This window comes from Corvus kubaryi, unplaced genomic scaffold, assembly GCF_017639235.1.
Source record: "Corvus kubaryi isolate FWS band 111438036 unplaced genomic scaffold, C.kubaryi_AGA036_p1.0 split1-37296, whole genome shotgun sequence".
NCBI classification, from domain to species: Eukaryota; Metazoa; Chordata; class Aves; order Passeriformes; family Corvidae; genus Corvus; species Corvus kubaryi.
The window spans coordinates 13376176-13400102 of NW_024582075.1; the positions used below are offsets into that span (position 1 = coordinate 13376176).

Here is a 23927-nt window from a genome sequence, read left to right on the forward strand (position 1 = left end):
TTCTTATGTTATGTTAGAACTCCAGAAACCTTCTTTGGCATCAGAAAATTCCCTTTTGGCACCTGCTAGTCCTATAGCTGTTAGAAAGTGGTTCCCCCGACTTTTTCTTGAATCTCAGCTGTAGTTTTGGTATAACCTGAGACCCTCTGGAACAGAAAGCAACAGGCATTTGTGTTACTTACCCTTTCTGTTTCTTTCTAGGTTTCAGGGCAACTTACTTGAATTCTAGTAATGGATTTCAGAGTCCATTAAAGCTGGTTTTTACTTCAAATTACTGCTACACAGAAGACTGTTGTGGTTCTGGCTATAATTTTGAGAGTATCAAAAATCTCATTTGTTTTTGAAAGTGTCACATTTGGCTTTCTAGTTCCTCATCATGCTAAAAGGTTCTATGAAGTCAGGAGATCTTTTTACAAGTTTGTTTCCTGTCCCAGTTACAACATTATTGCAACTTTCAGGATAAAAGAACCCCAAAAAAGCTGTGGGTATGCCACATGACTGGGGAATGTTGTGTGATAACCAAAATAGCCTCAATCTCTGAACAGTCCTTAGTTCAACTGTTTCAAATGATATAAACACTGAAATTTTCCACTTCTTGGCAAATATTATCCACCCATAACTGCCATTAAGATATTCTATTTTGGTAGTAACCTGCTTCTGGTACTATTTTTTGGATACTGGTTTCAAAACGCATGCAGTAAGACAACAAACTGCATGTCTGCTGACTGTATTTTGACTTATGAACAGTGTGAGACTAATTTTTCTCTACCACTTCTGACTGTAAATAGTAGCTGTACAAAGCTGTAGCCAGCAGCATCCCGAACATTACTCTGCATAACTTAAATTTTATGTAGAACTGTCTGCTATACACCAGGCTAAAGTCTTCAGCCTTTCTTCTCACAGTAGCTTCTTTTACAAGTTGCTCAAAACCAAGGCAGTATCAATGAGAAAACGATATTTATAATAGTACCAGGAAAAAGTTTTATGGTTAGGCTCTAGTCAATATCCAGCAGAACATAAACAGGCATTCTATTCATAAAAGTACAATTAAATCAGAAGACATAAAAAGACTGGTTAAAAATTTGCAAAGCTAAACGTCACTAGTAAGATTTTAAGTAATGTGAGAACAAGCTTGTTAGAGTAATTGTTTGTGCAAACTGATATTGTTTTTCAGTCAGTTGAAACTACTTTATTTTCTCTCCCCTTCCCCCCTTTTAAGTTTTTTGCATGGTTGAAACAATTAAAAGCTACACTTGTAACTCATCTCTTCAAGGCATAATACAAGGCATAGTGAGAAATAGACTGGAATATATATAATGACTAGAGCAGTGACTTCTGTAGCAGTTGGAGGCATTGCTGAAGGTTTCTCCCTTTACTGACTGTACACGGGAGCTTGATTAGAACTGCTGCTTCGCTTAACCTGTTTATCTTTCATCCTTGATACCACTGCCCTGGCCATTGTGGAATTGTATGGAAACTGTATTGTTCATGGGTGAGTTTTCTTTAAAAAAGGCAAGAAGAGAAAGATTTTATACTCACTATGTAAAAAAGCTACAACAAAATAAAAAAGACCCACTTTTTATATGGGTTTTGGAAGTTACTGACTCTTTATACAACATTGCGCTACAGTGTTTTTTTCAGAAATGCTCCTTTTGTAGAAATCAGATTTTTAAGAATAATAAAATGCATTTCAGAGAGTGCTGTCTCTCGGGCAGGATGAGTTTTATTACATAATACTCAATGCTTTTGTTAGGCTTGAATGATAGAGACAGCAAAGTGCTATCATGACCATCAAGAGATAAAGTAAATTGTCTGTGAGGAATACAAGAGACTTATCAACTGCATAAATGTCTGTACTGAACAGATCAGAAACACACACCAGGAGTGCTAATTTAAGGCTCTTTAACATATTAATGTAAACAGTGCATTAGGGAATGGCAATCAACAAAACTAGTAAGACCTATACTGTATGAAGTATCACCACATATTCTTGTCTTGCATGAAGTGTAGTAATGTGAATATGAATGTTAACTCTTACTCAGTAGTGTGATCAGCTTCACCAGGTAAAAGGCAGTATCTCACACCATACACAGAGAATGTACTATACTGCTTACCTTTTGCATACAGTCTTGCTGTTTAACCTTTATCTTACATAGAATGCATGTTTCCACAACAAATTACAGCAATTTATTGGCACTGAATATTTTCCTCTTGCACAGCTGGGAGCCAAGAACAGTTCTGTAGCATACCCACCATAGATTATCTTCATAACTAGGTGAAACTGTTGAAGTTCACTGGTGTTGGACCTTAACATATACCCAGAGGCACCATTGGAGTCCACCTGCCCTGTTCGAATGTAAAGCTCAGGATGAAGTTGCTCAGTGCTATGAAATAGATTGTTTATTGTTGCATTAATTGTTTGATAACAATTTGTCACATTACATAGAGGAAAAAGTCAAGTTGTTTTTCAGGTTGATTGAGATTGACAAGAGCTGCAGCTTCCCTTTCTTTCCCTATGCCAGCCAAAGCATTTGCATGTATCTGTGGGTGTCATTATTTTTGACCCGTTCCAAGGCAGGATGCAACCTGGGTGAAAGACATGACCCATCAGTCAACAATGCATCCTTTTGTGAGGGGATGATAGATGGTGGTTCCACTTGGTGGCAAAATACTTTCCCTGCTCCCATTTCATTATCACAAGGAGAGAAACACTGTATTGCTCTTTATATTATTTTACATATAAAATCAAACATGGGCTTTTTCTTCTTTTAATATGAGCCTTGGGCCTCGTTCTCACTGTAACGATAGCTTGATTAATCTACTCTTGGCTAAAGCTCCTCTCAAGTTAGTCTGGCTTGAATTAGAGACGTTGTGCTTCAAAGTAGTCATGCTTGGATAAACAGCAGAGAAGTTCAGTCATGTCTCATTACCAGCTTCAGAGCTGGCTGCATGGTTGTACACTGGCTTTTAGCCACACTTTGCTTATGAGCCAACTAAAATCAAGAAACCATTTTCTCTGGAAATCTCCCTTCTGTGTAGTACTTTAGATTGTTCCTGCTGGAGGAAATAAGCAGAGAAGGGAAATATTGTGATTGCTTGAGGAATTATTAGCATCCATCCAGCTTGCCTGTTCTTAGATTAAAAAACAGTAACTGAGGAGGAAAGTAAAAGTGAAAATTTACTGTTTGCCTTTTTTTATTTTATGGGTATACCAAGTTCTGTCAAATAAAGAAGTAAGTATTTCAGAAGCCATGTCATGTTTACATCCACACAAAAACCACAGAGAAATGGTACAAGAGAATGCAGAAAATAAAAGAGAAAGGCTCTTATTTCTTAGACACTGCAGAAGGGCTGGCAATATCCAGGTGAAGGACGGTAAGAGAGGAATAAGTAATGGATATGGAGAAAATCTGTTGAAAATGAGAGAGAAATATGAAAGGAAGTGAATTAAAAAGGGAGGGAGACCCGAAGAGCTACTGGTGGAAATAAAGATGTGCAGGAGTAGTGTATGAAGTGACATTGACTGGAAGATGGGAAGATGAGAGCATCGGCAGAACACTGTTCAGGATGATCCCACAGGCCTACAGTGCTCTGTATACCCATGGCACTTGGTCATGGGATTGTTCTCAGCTGGGAAAGGCTGCAACTCTCCTATAGGTCTGACAGAGTAACAGAGATGTTGGGAAACGTGCTTGGTTGGATGTGTTCCCAACAGTTTATACCTGCACTGGTAAATAATATCAGAGGTGCTAGGTGAGGCAGATCTGTGGGACTAGTAAGCAGGAAAAACCACTCTTTTTGCTTATGCCCTCCGTCTGACCCTGGAAAGTAAGCAGAGGCTTCTCCAGATATACCAAGGACAGACCTCTCAGATGAAGTATAGTGCTTTTACAGTCATTTTTCTGATTATAGTGGCCATGTTTTTGCTAAATTTGCTACTTGAAGATAAAAGCAGTAATTTCCAAAAGAAATCCAAAGAGAAGAGTACCAAACCACCTTTTTCTAAATCAGTAGATATTCCAGTAGGTGTACTTTTTGTTTGTTTGTTTTGTTAGTTAAGACATCTAGAATACTTTTACTCTTTCAAACATTTTGAACAAAAAAGTGACAGTTTATTTCCAAAAGAAAAAAAAAACTGTGTTAATTCAGAAAAGAGACCAGAAAAACCACAGTAAGAAATTCTTAGTGCACTGTCTCACATGAAAGAAACCAAAAAAGTAACACTGTTGGAGCATCAATGTACACCAAGTGTAGTTACTATATTACTACCTATAGTACTATGTTCTAGTTACTTATATTATTACCTATAAAAGGCTGTAATGCCGTGTAATCTCAAATGCAGTAGTACAGCTTTTGCAGTGATTACTGATGTGAGGCTTCCACAGAAACATGGGTTTCTTAGCTCTCTTTGCATAAGGTTACTAGTTACACTACTGAGATAAGTCTTGATTATCAGCTGCTGTTTCATAGCAGTACTCCAACTTATGCCTAAAACTCACAGCAGGGAGGGTATATCATATACATTTATCTTAGAATAAGTAAATATAAGCCAAACCAATAATATGTGTTTTCTTAAACAGGTTTCTAGATATAGAATTCAGCATGTATATAAAACACCCCACTGAACAGCTCAGCTGCTTTGTTCAGTTCCTGTTTTTCCTGGAAATAATAGCAAACCCCTCATCTGCCTCAGAAATGTTGATTTGGTAGTGGAGGTCATACTGTAAAGTGACAATTAACAAGGTGAGAGTTAAGTAAAAATCTCTTTAGCAGAAACATACACAAGGAGAGGACTGCTCTGTGATGAAATTGCTTATCCGGCTGATATGGGTCATAGTTCAATACTATGAAGATACTTTGAAGATACTAATAAAAGAAACAAGTTTTCAGACTTTTTTTTGATGGTTAGCTAGGCACTCAGTATTGCTTGATAGTTTTTATATACTTTTAAAAAATTGCTTTATCACAGATCGTTAAGACTTATTTTGCACCTTTGCCTGAATTTCAGTTCACATTAGATCCTGTGATCAGCTTTCAGTGTACTTTGATCTGTGTATTATAGTTCTGGGACTCTGTTAGTACCATTGTTAACTGTGTATAAACCTACTTATTAATTCTATTTATAAAAATCCTATTTATTAATCTTCTCATTATACTGACTATGGTTCTGTGGTCCTTTTCAGTGTACCTTGAGGACAGTTTTGTGAAATCCGGAGTATTCAACGTGTCAGAACTTGTGAGGGTGTCAAGAAGTAAGTTAACATTTGTGTCTAGCCATTTCCAAAGCCTGCTATAAACAAGTGAAGGTTTTTCCCTTGAAGCTTTTTCTCCACAAGATGTAAGATGCATAGGAAATGCCTATAACCATGCACAATTTTGATATATTTGACTACAGTATTACAGGCCATCTTGCACATGTTTGCAATAAAACAAATAGATCTTCTTCTGTCTCTTTGATATTTAAAGATGGAATCAGTTTGTTATATCTCCTTCAGTGCACCTTAGTGGAGTGACACATCAACAAAATTACCATATGGAGCAAAACCTTCTATTGTTAGACTTATCATTGTTTAAGGGTGCCCTACATATCCTTGGATATTGCTACAAGGGCTGGTTATTCTTTTTGTTTGTTTTTTAATTTGTAACTCTTAAAATAAAAATCACAGTATGGATGTAAAGTATGATAAACAATTTATTAAATCTTTGTGTTTGTTTTAGTCATAGCACTGGCTGTAACTGAATTTCTAATTACATTGTCTTGGCATCAGAAATATTACACACATGAATATGTAAAAACTCTCATAAAATATAAATATAAAATTATAGGTAAAGCTTGAACTGCAGAAAGAAAAACCAAGAGGAATATAAGATCTCTTTTGTTGAAATCTAACAATTAGTTATGATAGTATAACATAAAACCTGTCCACATTTTCATTTTACATTTCTTCCTGACCCTTTCTTTTCTCCGTTTACTATCAACATTATTAAGGTATTTTTCTTAAGACTTCTTTAGGAAATGAAAAAGAATAGTTGAAAGTTATAGTTAAAAGTGTCCACAGTGATGATACCACCATTCAGTAAAAACTGAATGGTGCAGAAAAATCACTTTTCTGGTGAGTGAGGACAGAGCCAAAGAGGTACAAGTTTCCAAAATGTCTGTCCATATTCCGCACAGGTGTTAATTCAAGCAGGGTCAGGATGCTTGAGGAATCTAATTAACTTACTGAGGCTTCAGATGCATGGGTTATTTAATTTACTGTGATCAGAAATTAATATTCAACAACTAAAACTATGTTAAATCCTTCAGCAAAACAGTGAGCATTGCCATCTTGCAGAGTTAAGGCATATCCTTTTTTGTGCTTGCTTAAGATATGGTTTTGCTGTTTTAGGAGGCTGAGGATGTGTGAATTATAGCTTTCTTTTAGTTGTCAGGTGGTCAAGTACATTTTAAAGTATCAGGACATTCAGGTTAAAAAAGAAACAATATTGTAATTATGCTATGAAACTGTGCATTATGCAGCTGTTATACATGATATACTTCTAATAATAAGCATTAAAGCATGTGGTTTCTGTGGGATTTCTTACCATGCATTTGTTTAACCTCAAGCCGCAACAGAGTGTACTTAAACTGTCAAGAAAAATACAAACCTTCAAATACATTACACAACATGCAATTATTCTTTTAAATGCCAAAGGTAGTTAAAATGCATGATGCACAGACAACGAACAAAGGTAAATACACCACAGTACATAACACATCTTTTATTCTTGAATTGCCAGAGTCCGTATGGTACACAGACCCTATAAGGAGGTGAAGGTAACACTCAGTGTATGTACTTGTGTGTAGGTGTGCATATGCAGAGCAGAACCTGTGGCACTGGGCGAAAGAAAAAGGAAGAAAACCAGCCTGTCAACATAGAAGGCTTTTATTAATACAAAAGAGTTAACATTAAGGGAAAGGGAATTTGTGTGTCTCTGAGTTTCATATTTCCTTTATTTCTGTTCTTTAATAAATAATGTTAGCTCTCTTCATAAGCCTAGGCTCATTCATTATAGTGCTTGAGGTTTGTATTATCTTTTTCATATTGGTGATTCCATTTTATCTCTTATAAAACAAATGTATTATATCTGCATAAGTGCTAAAGGTTTTGTAAGCGCTAGGGAAGATAATTCACTTTTTAGATACATAATCATTGATACAACTTGTCTGTACTTGGTTTCCAAAAGAAGCAGAAAATAAGATACATGTATTCACATCTTGATATTTTTCCAAGTGTTAGAAATAAAAAGATGGCTAAAAAGATAGAAGATTATCTGGGAGTTCTTATGGTGATGTGTTTTTCAGCACCCATAACCCAGGGAACTGGAGTGAACTTCCCAATTGGAGAGCTTCCGAGCCAGCCATATTACCATGATATGAATTCGGGTGTAAACCTACAGAGGTCCTTGTCCTCTCCACCAAGCAGGTAAAAACTTGAAATAAGTGCTAATGTGAACCATGTTTAATAGTGTAGGACAAGCAATTCACAAATCGGGTCAGCAGCCAACTGTTTTTTTAATTTCCTCTGATTTTGTGAGGCTAGCTTCTTATGTATTTTACCGTTATCTCTGTACGGGTTTGTAAGTTATAAATCTTGTCATTTGAAATGGTGTCATTATTGCCTGTCACCCTGCACGATATTGAAGATGGTTATAAGTTTTTTCAGGGTTTGAAGTGCCCACTAAATCATCTGCCAAGAGAATAGCTACACATCCCAAAACTGTTGCTGAGCTGCAGGAAGGTCTAGTGGTTGGGAACACGCTGGCAGGGCTCAGAGTGGTTGCAGGCACAAAGGCTGTCTTTTCAGGGCTCCCTCTTGGACCTCTGTCTTGAAAGATATGTTTGGACAGATACTGTTTCCTCTAGAAAAGGTGTTAGGCCAGGTGTATAAAGACAAGGTATTCTCATCCATAACAGCTCATGAAAGTGTTTTCTGCCACCCTCTTTCAGGGTCTTTTCCCAACAGAGTGGAAAGGAGGAGGAGCATGTGACATAGCTACAGGTTAATTTTTGTCAAGGGTCTCCCTTCACCTGCTACAGGCGAGTTAGTCTGAGGGACTCACTTCCTCCTTGCTCAACTGCTCCCTTCTCCCATCTCTGAGAGAGACTCCCATTTCCTCCCTTGGGAGCTGCTGGTGGGCCCACGGATGTAGAGAACCTGCTGTGCCCTCCTCCTGACTCCCAGAGAATGTACTGTCTGTCAGACCCCTAGAGCCCCTTGGTTTTCTGAAACTGTCTGATATACCATGAAATCACAAGCACTATAGGAGCTGTCATTGTCCCACGTTTGTGGACCTCAGTGAGTCAGGAAGCTGTCTGCACAGTGGGACAGGATTTAACAGGACATTCAAGGCGCTGACATATTCTTCCACCAGCATCTGGTGCTTCTGAGTTATTTTGCTCAGGTTTCCCTCTTTAATTTCATCATATTTTCAGCTTGGCAGTGTACCAAATGCACTTTAGAAATGGATGGATTAATTAGAATAGATGGATTAATTATCACAGGGTAACAGTAGCAGTTATAGTTGCAGTAGTAGTAGTAGTAATAACAACAATAATAATAATAGTAATAATAATAATAGTAATCATACTACACTATTAAAACCTTCATCCTGGTTTTCTTTGGCAGTCAGTATAACAGCTTCAGTATATATTGCTATGAAGAAACTTGACTTTCCTCCACTGTATTGAAGTTCTGCCTCATTTTATATAGTGTGACTTGAAATATGGGCCTTTTGTTGTTTTTAATTAAACTAGTCAAAAATGAAAAGTGTTTGTTTCAGACTAGCCGTCTTTGAAAAGCTTAGGAGTTTGACCTGATGAAATACAGTAAACTACATTTTTCCTCATTAACACATTCACAAAATTTCCTTTTCTACCTTTATTAGTAACACTTTCCAGTGACTTGCTACACTTCATGGTTTCTGCGTAGTGTTTGGTACCTTCACGACCCAATCTTTCCTTGGTAGGCTACAGGAACTGGCTTCTTGGTTGTTCAGTGAAATGCTGGTGGACTTTCATATTACCCATTCATGCCGTCTTTGAAATATTAAGTCATGTGAAAAATGCAAATGTATACCTGCATTACATATTATTAATATCACCTGTGCAAGTTAATGTAGGCAGTAATATTCTTTTTTTTTTTTTTCACTTAGTAAGCCTAAATTACTCTCTATTAAAATATCTGTAAAGATTCAGGAAGTTTATATACCACTACTACATTTGTACTTTATTCACTGCCAAATTTCACAATTCTTCAACAGCAAAAGACCCAAAACTATCTCCATAGATGAAAATATGGAGCCAAGCCCAACAGGAGACTTCTACCCTTCTCCAAATTCACCAGCTGCAGGAAGTAGGACATGGCATGAAAGAGATCAAGGTGAGTAACATGGGATTATTTTACCTTGAAGTATACTTAAATATACAACAAATCACTGCATCTGCCATTCAATTTCTGCAATAAAATGATGACTTTTTAGAAGAATCTTTTTTTTTTCCGTGTGGTGTATGTACTTGCTGGTTCTGTAAATGTAGTTAAAGCCAACAGCCAACAGGATATTGTATAAACAACCACTAATAATAATAATAATAATAATTTCTATATGGTGACAGCCTTATTGTGTGAAAAGATGAAAAATGAGTACTTGATATTGTGTATGCTGTGATCATGCCAGCAGAGTTTGGACTCCAGTGTTTCAAATAAAAATCAAAACATCTGCTTACTGTGGTTTAGTCAATGTAAGAATACTCTATTTTTGTATTACCATGACATGGACATTTAGTCTGTAGCTTGTGACCTGGAATAGATTCAATAGGCTCTTTCTGAAGAATCCACATGTAGCTCTCTGGACTCTTATCCGTAGGTTGAAGGGTTTGGTAAGTGGTGGTATCTTCTGGGTTATCCAAAGCAATAAACATGCTTACCTAGAGAAAGAAAGTTGTGGCTATCAAAACAGTGAGATTAATTGTCATAACTTTCCCTCATGTTGTCTTGATGCTTTATAAACCTAGGTGCCAGTGTAGTCTTTTCCCTCCCCTTTGTTATGTGAGAATGTGCTTAAACTCATATATTTGTACAGTGTTGGTTAATGGATCCTGTGGCTGAGGTGCCGTAGCTGTCTGGAGAGACTGTGAAATGTAAAAGGGAAATAGAGAAAAAGATGTGCAGTTGCTTCCTTTGGGGATCTTTCAGTGTTTGCCCTCAGTTTCTGCTGATCATTGCTCTCAGTTCTTCAGTAACCGAGTGACCCTTTGGTCTTACCTCATTTTTATATTGTTTTAAAGCTTCTTTAAAAAAAATATATTCTCTCTTTTATTTCTTCCTTCTGTTTTCTCTTTCATCTCCATGTGCAAGGAAGCATGTGGCTGGTATTTTTTTTAGCTGCCTTTTACTTTCACATTTCCATTATAGTGGGTCCTTTTAATCTGCTTTTGCCTACCCTCTTATCTGTGTTCTTAACCATTACGCTGTTCTTCTCACTCAGTGTTAACTAGTCTTTTTCTTCATAATTTTTTTTGTACTCTGTTTCTCATGGAGGCTCTGATACTGTCTTATTTTTGACAGTTTGAAGCATTCACTTTTGAATTTTTTTTAAGATGTCTTGCCTGTGGTTTTGCATAACCAAACTTAAGAACAGTAAATAGGACTTCTGCTAGCCAGAATCTTCCTCCTTATGCACAATATTTTCCTCTGTGAATGCTACCTGTTTCGTCATGAAACTTTATTACAATTTTTCATGAAAGATTGGATCATACCTCAAATAAATTTTTTGCTTTCTAGATAAATTATTTCTGTAGTGGTAGGGAAAACAGCTCATTCTTCCTCTCTCACATATACCCATTTGTGAAATGATGTGGTTTTGTGCTGCTGAGTGAGCTTCTGAGAAGTGCACTGCCATATAGACTCCTGAGCGCAAGCCCTGCTGACAGAGCCTTTCACAGACTAACTCTATAGTTCTCAAGTATCTCAACTACAATTTAGGTTTTGAATCATTCTGCTTGCAAAGAATCACATTCCATGAACATTGGATTTGTTCATGTTTGCATGAACTTCATATTACAGTTATCAGTAACGAACAATGTTATGATTTAAATTTCTTCAGTGTATTTACAATGAACCTTTACTTAGTTTCTGTGCCATTGGGTAGCTAGACTTCTGAGCTAAAACAGCCTTTAATATGTTCCATAAATCAGGGAACTCCAATATGAGGAAGAGAGAATAAAGAAGATAGACTTAAATCAGTGTGTTTTACTTTTGCTTCCTGGAGTTTACATCTCTCCCTGAATATCCTGTCCTCCAGCACTACTGGCCTTAGTGAAATTTTACCAGATCCCTGTCAGAGATGTTGCCTTTAAGTCACTATTAGGTACTTAGTTTTTTCCATCCTTAAGATATTCTTCCATTCCTGCAGAGGCACAGATACAGGACTGTCCAGTGTGCAAAACCATTGTACTGGGGGAAATAGAAGCCTTTTGCCCCTAAAAAAGTTATGTTCGTCTCCGCTCAGTTTCTGAGGTTATTGTGCTGCTGCAGAATCATTATAAGGTAGCAACTGCAATGCCTGCCCTTGGTGCCTGGGCTCAGTGGGAAAGGGTGTGGGAGGCAGCTCCAGGCATATTTGTTCTGCTGCTGGTTTGTTAGGTGCTTGTTATCATCTTCATGGCACTGATTTTATCTCTCTGGTGACCAGTGGCACAACCCAAATGAATGGCATGAAGCTCTGTCAGGAGAGATTTAGGTTAGATATTAGAAAAAGGCTCTTCTCCCATAGAGTGGTTGGGCATTGGAAGAGGCTCCTCAGGGAAGTGATCACAACTCCAATCTCAAAGAGTTCAAAAAGTGTTTGGGCAATGCTGTCAGACACATGGTTCTTGGGGCTGCCCTGTGCAGGGCCAGGAGTAGGACTTTGGTGATCCTTTGTGGGTCCTTTCCAGCTCTGGATATTCTATGATGATTCTATGGCTTATATGTATCTGTGTAAAAGCTCCTTTTGGACACAGATGTTGTACCATGATATCGCATTTATGGACACCTACTTTCTGTTTCCATATGCCTAAACAAAGATAACATAAATAAATTTTGGAGGTGGTTTCTATGCCAGAGATCTAACTTGTGCTGCTTCCCTCTCACCTATGGTTATCTGTGTACTGTATGAGGTTAGGGATAAATGAAAAAGGAATAAGCCTTTTGAGGTCACATTTGTGTTTTTCCATTGTCAACAGGGAATGCTCATGTAGTCACAACAGTCACTGCTTCTTCAGACAGTATCCACAGGTCATCAGCATCAAAAATGTAAATCATTTCACAGTACCCACAAATAAATATGTCTCTGGATATCATGTTTGTGGGTAAATAGCTTCTCTCCCACTCTAGTGCAATTTTAACTTTTCTAAGAGAGACAACATCAGGAATAGGGTTGATACTAACATATACTGTTGCTCATTTCAGGTTCACTGTCTCAGTTTTTGAACGTGACAGAGAGAGGTCTCTAACTTCTGAGCTGAAATAGATTTGGTTTCTTCATCACTGTATCTAAATGTAATGTATTTTCATACGAATTGAAATTACATAGTTTTGAAAGGCTCTCATAATTTAGGCTTTTTGTATCTTTATTTAACTATTCCTAAAGTAACAGAAATGTCATGAGTGTGGTAGTTTGGAACTGAATGGTTACAATAAGACAATGACATCTGAAATACATTTGAATAAAATATTTAGGAGTTTCCTAGGTGTCTGACAGGTCTGTAACAGTTTTGATTGAGAGAATGAGACAGAAATTAATGGGCAACAGAGAAATGTACTGACATTAAAAATAAGACAGAGGAAAGTTTGCAGCAGGGTTAGATCAGCCTTCCACTGTTTTGAAAAACAAATATCATGAAGTTTAGTAGGTAAGAAGACTTTAAGGGAGAAGTGATTTTGTTGTATTCCCAATAGATTTTACAGCTTCTCTATGCAAGCGTGCATCATGAGGGTCAGGGACATGATTGCAGGAGTACTTGTGCTGTAGCTGGGATGTAGCATTTGTGAAACTAAGACAAGGAGGTCTAGCCCAGTTACAGTAAAATCTTGCTCATACCAGACTCTGCTTTCAGTTGTAAAACTGTCCTTTTGCTGTTAGCTGTCTTCCTGTCATAGTACTTCCAAAAATGTTTTGATAAGATTTCCAGATGTTGTGCTTTATAGTCTGTTTTGGGGGAGCTGTGTCTTTGAAGATGTAATTCTGGCCAGAAATAAGTAAGCATATCTTAAAAATAGTAACTTTATAGCTGGCATACTCTTGGTAAAAAACAATCCGCAAAGAGTTATGTTACCAATCTCATATAAAAATATAACCCCCCCTCTAATTAACCAAAATTAACATTAAAAATAAGTTTTTATTATTTTACTCATTTAATTCAGATTATTAATCCCTATAGAAGAGAAGAAAGTCTTATGAAGCTGTGATACTGTCCTGGAGGTTTACTTCATCGGTTTGCAAAAAAGTTTGTGACTATTTTAAAAACATATGTAATCACAAGAGTATGCATAACTGTTTCAAAAATAGATTTAAAAAAATACTGTATAATGACAGTGTTTTTTACTTTGGAGACATCAAGTCAATGTGAGAAGATTCTGTAGCTTGTGTCATTATTTTTGCTATGTTGAAATACTTAAAATATGCCTCTATTTGCATGATTTTTTGCAACAGGTTTGAGGTTTTCTGATAGAGCAAATAGGCAAGTTTATAACTGCAAAGATTTCTCCCAAGACTTTTGCCATTAGCCTTTCAAGTAACCAACTGTCCTCCAAAAATCCCCCAGTCTCAGAAAAGGAAAAGTAATCTCTGAGAATGGTATTTACTTAGAAGTAGAGGGCTAACACGACAATTAGGATTTCAATGGCTGTGTCTTCTGTCAGATATTGTGCAAGTTATTTTTTCTCTCTTGTGCCTTGTTTCTTCCAACTTGATGTCTTAATAACTTTGATGATGTCTGAATCATGTCTTACAATTCCATCAAGAAATATATCTACATCTAAAAAGCAATTTGCTGTAGATCTCTTCCAGTCTTCCTTTCTCCAGGTTGCTGTTACTGAATTCTTTACTATGTTTCTATGTTAAACAAAATTTTGAGTTCCTGCGCTAGTAAGATTTTGTGAGATAGATGTAAGTTTCTGCCTGAGTAAAATTGATGAGTGTTTTAAAAATTTAGAAATTTTATGCAGTAAAAAAATAAAATTCCCCTCACAATTTGGAAGAGGAAGTTATTAAAAATCTAAAAACCTCTAGTGACTAGTGCAGTGGCTAAAGAGTATTTAGGGTTTAATAGGCTGCTAACTGTTGGTGAACGTCTTGATTTACTAACTGGTAAGTAAATCAGACACCTTTTTCTTAACTTGTAAGGAAACAGGAATATCAGAAAAGAGAAGGACAGTGTGTGCATCTATGGCTTCCTTTCTGAAAACTGGCTTAGCAAAGTTCATTAACATAATTGCAGACAATTTCCGTATTTCTCCTTGAGACCTGTTCTACTGTTACAGTGTTACAATGCTATGTACATTGGAAATAAGTTAAACAGTTGTCATCAATGCATACTGTTCATGATAATGAGAGATTCATGTGGATTTCCATAGTAGTCAGGTGTCTGGAAATACTGAATGTCCATATACAATGAAATGAATTTTAATTTTACATTTTCTTCATCATGTTCATTCTCTTACACCTCACCTCTACCAATGGTCAAGAGTCAAGATGCCATCATTCCATTAAAACTGAAACAGCTGGACCATCTTCACCTGTTTGGCCAGCATCTGTTGGACCCTCCACTTCTCAGGTCCCAACACCCTTTGTTGGATACCCTTCTTCTGGACACTTGTCCCCTTTTGCTTTCTCCCCATTCACTGGACACTCCTTCCCCATTGGGGTCCTTCCTGACAGCTCTTTCTTTCTTGGGTCTTCTTCTAATCAACTGTCAAGGATGGATATTCTCATTTCTGAAGTGAGGGAACTAAAAATAGAAGTGGTTAATGTAGTCCAGGAGTTGAAAACGGTAACAGAACACCTTGGCATTTTGTGTCCTGTGTTGGACAGGATTTTTTTCCAACTTCTTCTGAAGGTTAATGCTTTAGAAACACACTCTCCATCTAACTCATCAATTCAGCTTGCAAAAGTTTACCTTGATGAATACCTGTTAAATAGCATTCTGTGTTTTTATTTAGTCTGGGTTCTAAAAATCCTTGTATGTCAAAGTATATTTGAAAGCTATTTGTGTCTTTTTAGTAACTCGTTACTTCTACCTTTGTATATTTTATTATTTTAAAATACTTTTTAAACAATGTATACACACATATACTCATACCTCTCCTATCTATGTATCTCTATATAATACATAAAATTTTCTGGGTTTTTAACTAGCAAAATATGACTATTTTAATCACTGCAGTCAAATACTACTGCTTGATAAATTTTCATAACTTCAGATTTGTAAAGTGAGAGATACCTTTCACCAAGACTAACTTCTGAAAGTGTATTTCCACATTAAATTCTTAGCCATGGCTTCTGTGAGCCTGTTGGCTGCTATGATGCTGAAAACTTGCATTATGGTAACGAACAACAGCCTTAGCAAGGAAGACTTACCTGGAGGCCCAATTTGAGGTCTCCTTGTTCTTCCTCATTAAAGAACAAGATGCTGGTAGAGTTCAATGAGTGAACTTTGTCTCCCTGTTAAAAATAATGTTAAATGCTGTGATGGTTGAATCTAAGATCAATAGGTACTTGGTTTACTTTTGTTTTCTGTAGTGGGAATTTTACAAGAAAAGCTGCTGGTGCCTGAAATAGATCAAACATTGTTTTCATAAATATGAAAGATGTTTAAAGCTTGAAAGGCACTAAGCATAGAAAAATAGCTGAAGGATTTCCCAAATGCTTACTTAATGAAAATACAGAGAAAGAAAAAAAAATCCATGAACAGAATAGCAAAAACATTACCTTATAATAAGTTGCTTTACCTCAAGAAAATTTACATCCTCCATTATTGAGAATGATGTCAAGTTTATGCTCTCTTCAAAAAATAAAGCAACAAAGACTTTATCTGTTCTTCAGTGTTTAGAATAGGTTTAGACAAATTAACGACTTGTTTGTAAGTACCTTCAAGTATCCAGAACAGCAGGTGAGGAAGTTTTTATTCTGGACAGAGCAGCGACCTGACTTTTCCTTCAGACCATGAGCACTTAAGTTTCTGACTGAATGAAGAGTAACAAAATGTTTAGAAATATAAACAGAAAGACAAGTAGCGTTGGAGATGCAACAGGAAGCATACAAAAAGGGTTTGCTATTTTTGTGTTCCTGGAAATGACTGTTGTTTGCTCAATAAAGTTACTGTAAAAAATCTAATGACAAGTTCTTTGTCTTTTGTTTTGAAAAATATTTTGTGGGAAGACCTATCACTTGATATTTCCTCAGTGTGATTAGTGAGTTGAATACACTCAAGGTCTCCCATATAGATCAATGAATGACATTAGTGCAAAATAATATTTTTCTTGAATTCATGGCACTTATCCTGTGATGAATTTTATATCATGGCAACATCCTGTTATCTGGATGGTTTGATTTGATTGAAATTAGTGATAAAATGAATGTCTTAATTCAAGATTTGTCCCAGGAGCTACTGTGGGTAATTTTCCTCTTCCAATTTTGATGAATAAGAGATTTAGTATTTTGAAACTGATCATCTCTTATTAGAATTTGTAGGGTATGTGTAAGTCTGCATAATTTAACCTGTGTGGTACAGAATATCTTCATCTACAGAAAGAAGAGGTGTTAGTACCTCCTGAACCATAGATGTCTGCAGTAACTTTTTTTTTCCCAGTAATGGTACTTCCTTCAGATGAAAAATATTAATTTAACTCAGGTATTGTAATTTTGGGGGTATCTTTCTCTTTTATCTTTATTCATAGATTCTTTGTTTCTGTGCTGTGTACATAGATATGTTTGAAAAGGTTCTCTTTTTTACTGCTTTCATACAATCTGTATCAAACTTGAGCAAAGTAGTAAATGTCAGTGTGACTGAAGGATTTACCTCCATTCAAAACCATTTCCCAGATGGATCAACAATTAATGTAGCACACCTGTTAAACTATCCTTAACTGTAGCCTGTGTAGACTATAATAGTAATAAAAAGGAGATTTCATAATCTGAATGCTTCCAAATCAACAAATTCCTTCACATTAATTTATCTCAAATAGCCCTTTAATCTTGCATTAGAAACTGGAAATACTGTTGTGACTTTTGCAGTTATGGTTACAGTATTGATTTTATTTTCTGGCCAAGGTCCTGGAAGTCTCAGCATTAAGGGGATGTTACAGCTGTACATTTTTCCTTGAAGTCTGGATGACTTTCTGTAGGATAACTTAATAAATGACTAAAATGTACTCTAAAGTCTTTATAACTTGTTTGGTTTTTTAGGAAGATTTTCTCAGTCTTCCACAATGCTCTTCTATCACAGCTATATACAGGAATCACACCTCTTAAAAATGATTCATAGACGATAAAATGGCCCAGTCTATTTCTGAAGTGTAAAGATGTACAAAAATGCACCTGAAGTACACTGGAGATGCTTAAGGGTTTTTATGGCAGGGCAGAGTTCTTGGAGCCTAATGTGGCTTTTTTAATGATGGTATATATATTTGTTATAGCAACCCAGTATTTTTGGTCTGATGCCTTTTATCTCTATTTCCAAAGTCAGCCTCATTACTTGCAGTGCCTTCAGACCATGAGCACTTAAGATTCTGACTGAATGAAGAGTTACAAAATGTTTAGAAATATAAACTGAAAGACAAATACAGTTGGAGATGCAATAGGAAGCATAAAAAAAGGATTTGCTTTTTTTTTTGGTGTTCCTGGAAACGTTGTTTGCTCAATAAGGTCCTGTAAAATATTACCTGTAATAAGCTGTCACCCCACTGAGCTCTGTGTTAGTCACAAGTAATTCCCATATGACATCTGATCAGCTGTGTTGGTACAGAAGTGGTTGGATAAACTGAGTGCAGCCGTAGGAAGATGTGAGACAAGAGAGGCTGCAGAGGTGCAGCTGGTCCCTGTCGGTTGCTGTGAAGGTGATGGAGACCTTCTCATCTCCTTCCAAGAGCAGCACACCATATCCCAATGATCTGCATGATGGCACTTGCATCTTGGGGCTCTCACAGCAGGACAGTGTTTCTGGTATGAGATGAGGATGAGGAAAGGTGAGGAAGGTTGGCCAGCTTTATGTCAGAAGATCAATGCATGGGAAAAAAAGGTATGTTTTCTCCTCACAGGAAACAGTACAGATATGGTAACATAGTCATGCTGATTACAAACCTTTCCTGGGAGTTGTACTGGTCCTTCGTGATGAGGAGTGGTGAGGTGTGTTTAAAGGATGAGAATGAAGAACTGCTGCTCACAGTTTTTGCAGGACAGCATGCCATAGTTTCAGCCTAATCTTGGTGGGAATAGATGTAAATTTTCATAGACTTAGTCTCCTCAGTATGGCAGTTGATTACTTACATGTCATATGATACTGTCAAACAACAGTTATGGGATTAGGTCTATATGTCCTGTCCTACAGCTGGACATTTTTTGAAATTACTTTGGAATGTGGATGGTTTTGGTGCCCACATATTCAATATTAATGCTTTAATCTGACCATCACAGCTTTTGTCATCCCCTCTTTATAAATGGCCTTGAAAATTGAAAATTTTTTTAAAAAATTAATTTTAGGAAATGTGTGTGCAGATTTCCCAGTTACCTTAGTTTAAATGTCCATGCACTAGATTATACTTTTCAAAAGCTAATGCATATAATTTTAACAGGAACTGTACTGAGTTGTTTTGCTTTCTGTCCATAAACAGCAGGATAATCAGTAATGCAATGGAGAATTCCAGTAGTCCAGCTTTATAGAGCTAGTCACAAACATCAGCAAAGAGTGTCCTACATTCATTTGTAAAGGGACTTATCTGGGTTTTCCACCCTGCCTCCCTGTATTCCCCCTCCCCCAGTATGCTGGGAGGTATAAGGGCAGGTAGGTAAAACCCTTCTGTCTCTTGTCAAAACCCCTTTCTGCTGAAGTAAAAGAAATCATCAAGGTAAACACAGCCCACAGAATGTGACTGTTGGCATTGGAGGACAGTATTCTGCAAGTTCATGTGGGTAAGGAAGAGAAGAATGACATGTCTGCTCCAACTAAAGGGTTTTTGGCTTTTGTGTTTCAGTTGCATGGAAGTTCTTGTATCACTTTCTTCTCTTATGTATATTAATACTTATAGAACAATGCAAAATAAAAAGTGTAATTCATTGTAAGACTAACGAAAAAAGAAATAATTCAGTTGCTCTTGCAAGTAATTTACTCATTTTGCTGTAGCTTTTCTGAATTTCAGTATTGTTTTTGTGTTTTTCTTGACAGCTTACAATACTGAAAATGACATTGGTAGAAATTCTAGTCTGGTTTCTCTTCCTAGGTTTTTCAATACAAATCTCAAATGATGATACGTTGAAATGGCTTATCTGTTGTGAAATGGCATAATAGCACAACAGAGTGTTTGATTAGCCTTGGGCATGGTTCCTGATGGGAAAACAGGTGTCACAGTCTGGTAGACTGGATTGTGTAATATCGGAGGTGTGCCTGTGAAAATAACATTGGCGCTAAGCAGGCTGATTTGAAAATGGGAGGTTATCAAAGCTTCATACACTGAAATATTCTAATGTAGTACAAAATTTTCATATGTAAAAAATCAAGTTTTCCACACTTGATGTAGAAGTAAAACTGAAATGAGCTTTTAAAATGTGAAGTAAAACAGATCAGTCTTTTAAACATGAAATGAGCACCTCTTTCCAAACCTTGACACTGGTCCTAGAGTTCAGAACACTCTCAGTTGCTAAGCAGTATGCATGCAGCTGCATGACCCCGTTGTTTCTCTCAAAAGTGAGTACAAAGGCCTTCACCTTGAGAATTGCTAAGCGTCTCTGAAATTCATAGCACAAAATTGACCACGACTTGTTTGTTTCATTTTATTTTGTTGATTTTCATTCTGGAGAAGTTCGATTACCAGAATTAAATTTTTCATGGAAGTAAATACATTTTTAGGAGGCCTTGTCTCCTGTCCAAGATAAAACTTACAGTGAAGTGGAATCAGACACCAACACGTCAAGGATTAGGGCAGAGATTTGTAAAAGGGAAGCGCTAGTTGCAAAGACTCATCTCTGTCTGATACAGAACAGGGACTCTTAGCCAGTCTTTCTCTGTTACAAACATCAAGTATCTCAGACACCCAGCTGTTCAGGCACATCTCTCTTTCTCTCCTATTTATCCACATATCCATATAAAAATGTGTCTCCATTCCTTTTCTTCTTTTTGTGGAGAAGATAAATGTATTAAAATGTTTTGATTTTCAGGATTCTCAGTTTCCATCCAGCCCTGGTGCCAAGTCTTTAGGGCAGATATAACTAAGCCTTTTTTCAATAAGTGAGAGGTGGTTGTGGTTTAAAGTCACTCACTTGTCAGTATTCAGTGTTAGGTGCCTTATTTAAATGCACAATTGAGAAATACATAATCCTCGTAATGTTAAAGGAAATATGATGGAGCTCATCATAAAATTGGTGGTACTGGCTCTGCCTGTGCAAAGTGGCTCTACTCCTTCTTCACATGTACAGGTGTAAAGCAAAACAAATTCTCCTGAGCACAGTGGGATTTGTCATGATTTTTTGTCATTATAAAGCTATCCAATATGAATTCAAAATTTTACCTAAGTTTTCACATGTGCTTCACACAAGCACATGTGAAAGTGTACCTGCCAGAGGAGGTGGAAGCAGTGAAGAGTAAGCCTAAACTGGATATGATGTATGTAGTGTTTCCTGCTGCCAGAAATAATCCCAAGTACCACCTCTGAGAAAGAACAGTTCATTTAAAAGTGTAGCATGGAAGGAAGGATGACTTATAGCTTAACAGGGGTGCTATGGACTCCATAGTTTTTGTCCTTCACTGTGGTGATATATACCGTAAGTTGAATATGGGTTTATCTTACTTTCTCTGGAGGCAATTCTACACTAGTGAGTTGTAAATAAATATTTACAGATTATTGTTTTCGAGAGTGTACCTCGTAAACAAAGACTTGTGAAACCAAGCAGTACAAAATATATTAACAAGAACAGCTCAAGAATTAAAAGATTAAAAGATATTTAATATTTGTTTATGGATTCTTCTAGCTCTGCTCATAAGCATCTCTCATGAGCAAGAAAGGAAAGATGCTATGCTGCGGTGGTGACCAAGAAAGCAGGTCAGGTGTGCAGAAACAGGCAGGTGGATGTTTAAACTTGCCCTGGGTCACTGTTGGATTCCAGCTGAGTTCTCCTAACAGGGGGCTTGCCAAGTGCTGTGCCAAGATGACATTCATCCAGGAACTGCCTGGATGGCAAGCTGCTTCAGACTGAGGAAGAGGGTCTTTGCTTTCATGATGAATTTGCCAAAACTCATGTCTCATTAGTGTTTCCTAAGATTCTTTGGAAGTGAACAACAGTTTAATTAAAGGCTGATGTAAACATGTTTCTGCACTTTCCCTGCAGCATTTTATCACATTAGAATTGATCAAAATTGTTGCCTTGGGCTGTCTTGAACAGCTATACATCTGGAGCACCATTTGTGCAAGCTGCTGATGAACAGGCTACATATGCTATCCTTCACAGCAGCTCTTCTGACTTCCTATGTAGGCAGATTTACCTTGTTGGAAGATGAGATGTTCTAACTATTTTTATCTGCATAAGCCCTTTTTACTTTGATGTGATGCTTTAAAATGTATAACATGCCACTCATTTGGGCACTGTGTCCTGTATCTCCAAAGTTATGAGAATACAGGCAATAGCGATTTGGAACAGCACTGAGAATTTCACATATGAAGAACATTCTCGGCAGGACAGGACACTGTGTCTGATTAATTTTGACGTTTCAATGACTTTGTCCGAGTGCTTTTGGCATCTTTCTGCTTTTCATCTGTATTTAGGATTTTTTTGCAAAAGTCTGTTTTATTTTCATTCTCAAAGTAATAAGGATTGGAATCCCTTCCCGAAACTTTAAATCAAATAAATCCTTTTTCAGCAGCATTGTTGAAGATGTGAAATTTTCAGGGTATTCAGGCACTCATCAGCCTCAGTACTCAGGATCAAAATGGAGGGTGAGAATTGCAGGGGAATGGAGGAGTGTCACAGGCAGAGTTTGCTCTGGGTCTGGTGCCAGTGCCTGTGCAGGGCTGGACAGCAGGATGGGGCAGAGTAAACAAGTGGACTCTCAGTTTCATGTGTCATGCTCTAAGTATGCTTTTCATGGTGAAAACACACTCAGACTATAGCCAGTTCAGAAAGCATTAGTCCAATTTTGTCCCAATAAGACATTCACATTTTGCAGGCCTGTCTTAGCAGAATAGAGTGTGCCAATATTAAAAGGGTCAAAAATCCCTTTAAAAATAACATGGTCCATGTAAGAAAGTCAGCTGCAATGACGGCCTTGTCCAGTAAAGTGCTTAAGAAATGACCTTTGCTTTGAACATGAGTTAGTATCATTGACTTGAAATGGAACTTGAAATGGTTGCAATATTGATGTCTGTCCTATAAAACAATTGTAATTACATTTGAAATACTTTTGTGTGAAGTCCAAAAAATGCTGGTCAATTAATTTAAACTTTCAGAAAAAATCTAGTGTTTTTGCTCTGTGAAATATCAGTAAGCTTGGTAGAAATTGTACATTTGTCCCTACTTCACTTAGTGAGCTCTAAAGAGAAGTTTTATTGGTAGGGAAACTTGAAGGAAGAAGTGACAAGACCCTTCCTGAGACATAGAAAATATGAGATAGACAAGTTGAAGTGTCCTTTGTTCTTACGGAGGTTATGTTTTTTCACTACGGTTTTGGGAAGAGCAAGGGATAGGTTTTGAAGTAATAAAATAATAAATACCATAAACCAGCATATGTATGGCAGTTACCCTACACACCTGAGTGTAGGTGTTCCATTAAAAAAATGCAATAAAAATTAAGTGGCTGTTGAAGGAGCAGATGATTTGGTAACGTTCTGTGGAGGTGAGAAGAATCTAAGGAAGTTCTAAAGACAAATTTCTCCACTGTTTGACTTTTCTGGTATGAAAGGAATGTAGTTTCTGTTTTGCAGGACAAGGACCTGTTAGGACATTCTTTTTAATTGTCAAGTTTGAAAGAAGTGATTAAAAATTAGCTTATTCATCATAGGCGAGCTGGATCATCATACATCAATATTTGTGCAAGAGCAGTAAAAAGAAATATCTTCAGTCCATAAAATGATGTGTCCTGAGACAGGCTTCTCAGCTAATGTCACTGTTACATTGTTTTTCTATTGTAGATATGTCTTCTCCTACAATGAAGAAACCTGAAAAGCCTTTGTTTAGTCCTACTTCTCCCCAGGATTCTTCATCAAGACTGAGCACTTTTCCCCAACATCACCACCCAGGAATCCCAGGAGTTGCACACAGTGGTGAGGGTTATGGAGGAGGAAATAAAAACCTCCCTGTTCATTTGTTCTGTTCTCCTTTCCTGTAATCAGATTGTGATGCATTTTTTCAGACTTTCTTAGAGACCTAATCCAATTTATAATACTGGTGAGAATAAAAATGGAAAAGGTCGGGATATCCTTGCAGAAGTGTTCATTTAACTGTTCAGGTAATCTGACTGCTGGAAGTCACCAAACCGGATTTAGGATTAACCAGGGAATAAAATAAACTGAACAACGAATGAAGAAGCTGACAGAAGAAAAATCCTCCCTGTATTTTGTCCTTTCACCTCAATCCCTTTTTTAATTATTGTTGCTATTACTATATTTTATTTGGATACCAGAATCAGCAGGATTATACACAAG

General features: G+C 37.0%; 1 protein-coding gene across 13 annotated transcripts in view; it reads left to right on the top strand.

Moving 5' to 3' along the window:
* The window catches only part of NFIB (nuclear factor I B), a 264254-nt gene that overhangs the window by 198024 nt on the left and 42303 nt on the right, over nucleotides 1–23927 (top strand). For 12 of the 13 annotated variants that reach the window (XM_042013069.1, XM_042013077.1, XM_042013070.1 and 9 more), the window contains exons 4-7: nucleotides 5184–5252; nucleotides 7346–7466; nucleotides 9304–9422; nucleotides 23415–23546. In XM_042013069.1, the coding sequence (XP_041869003.1) occupies nucleotides 5184–5252; nucleotides 7346–7466; nucleotides 9304–9422; nucleotides 23415–23546 (441 nt within the window). The remainder of the gene's footprint in view (nucleotides 1–5183; nucleotides 5253–7345; nucleotides 7467–9303; nucleotides 9423–23414; nucleotides 23547–23927) is intronic. The other variant, XM_042013073.1, reaches the window with a different exon arrangement.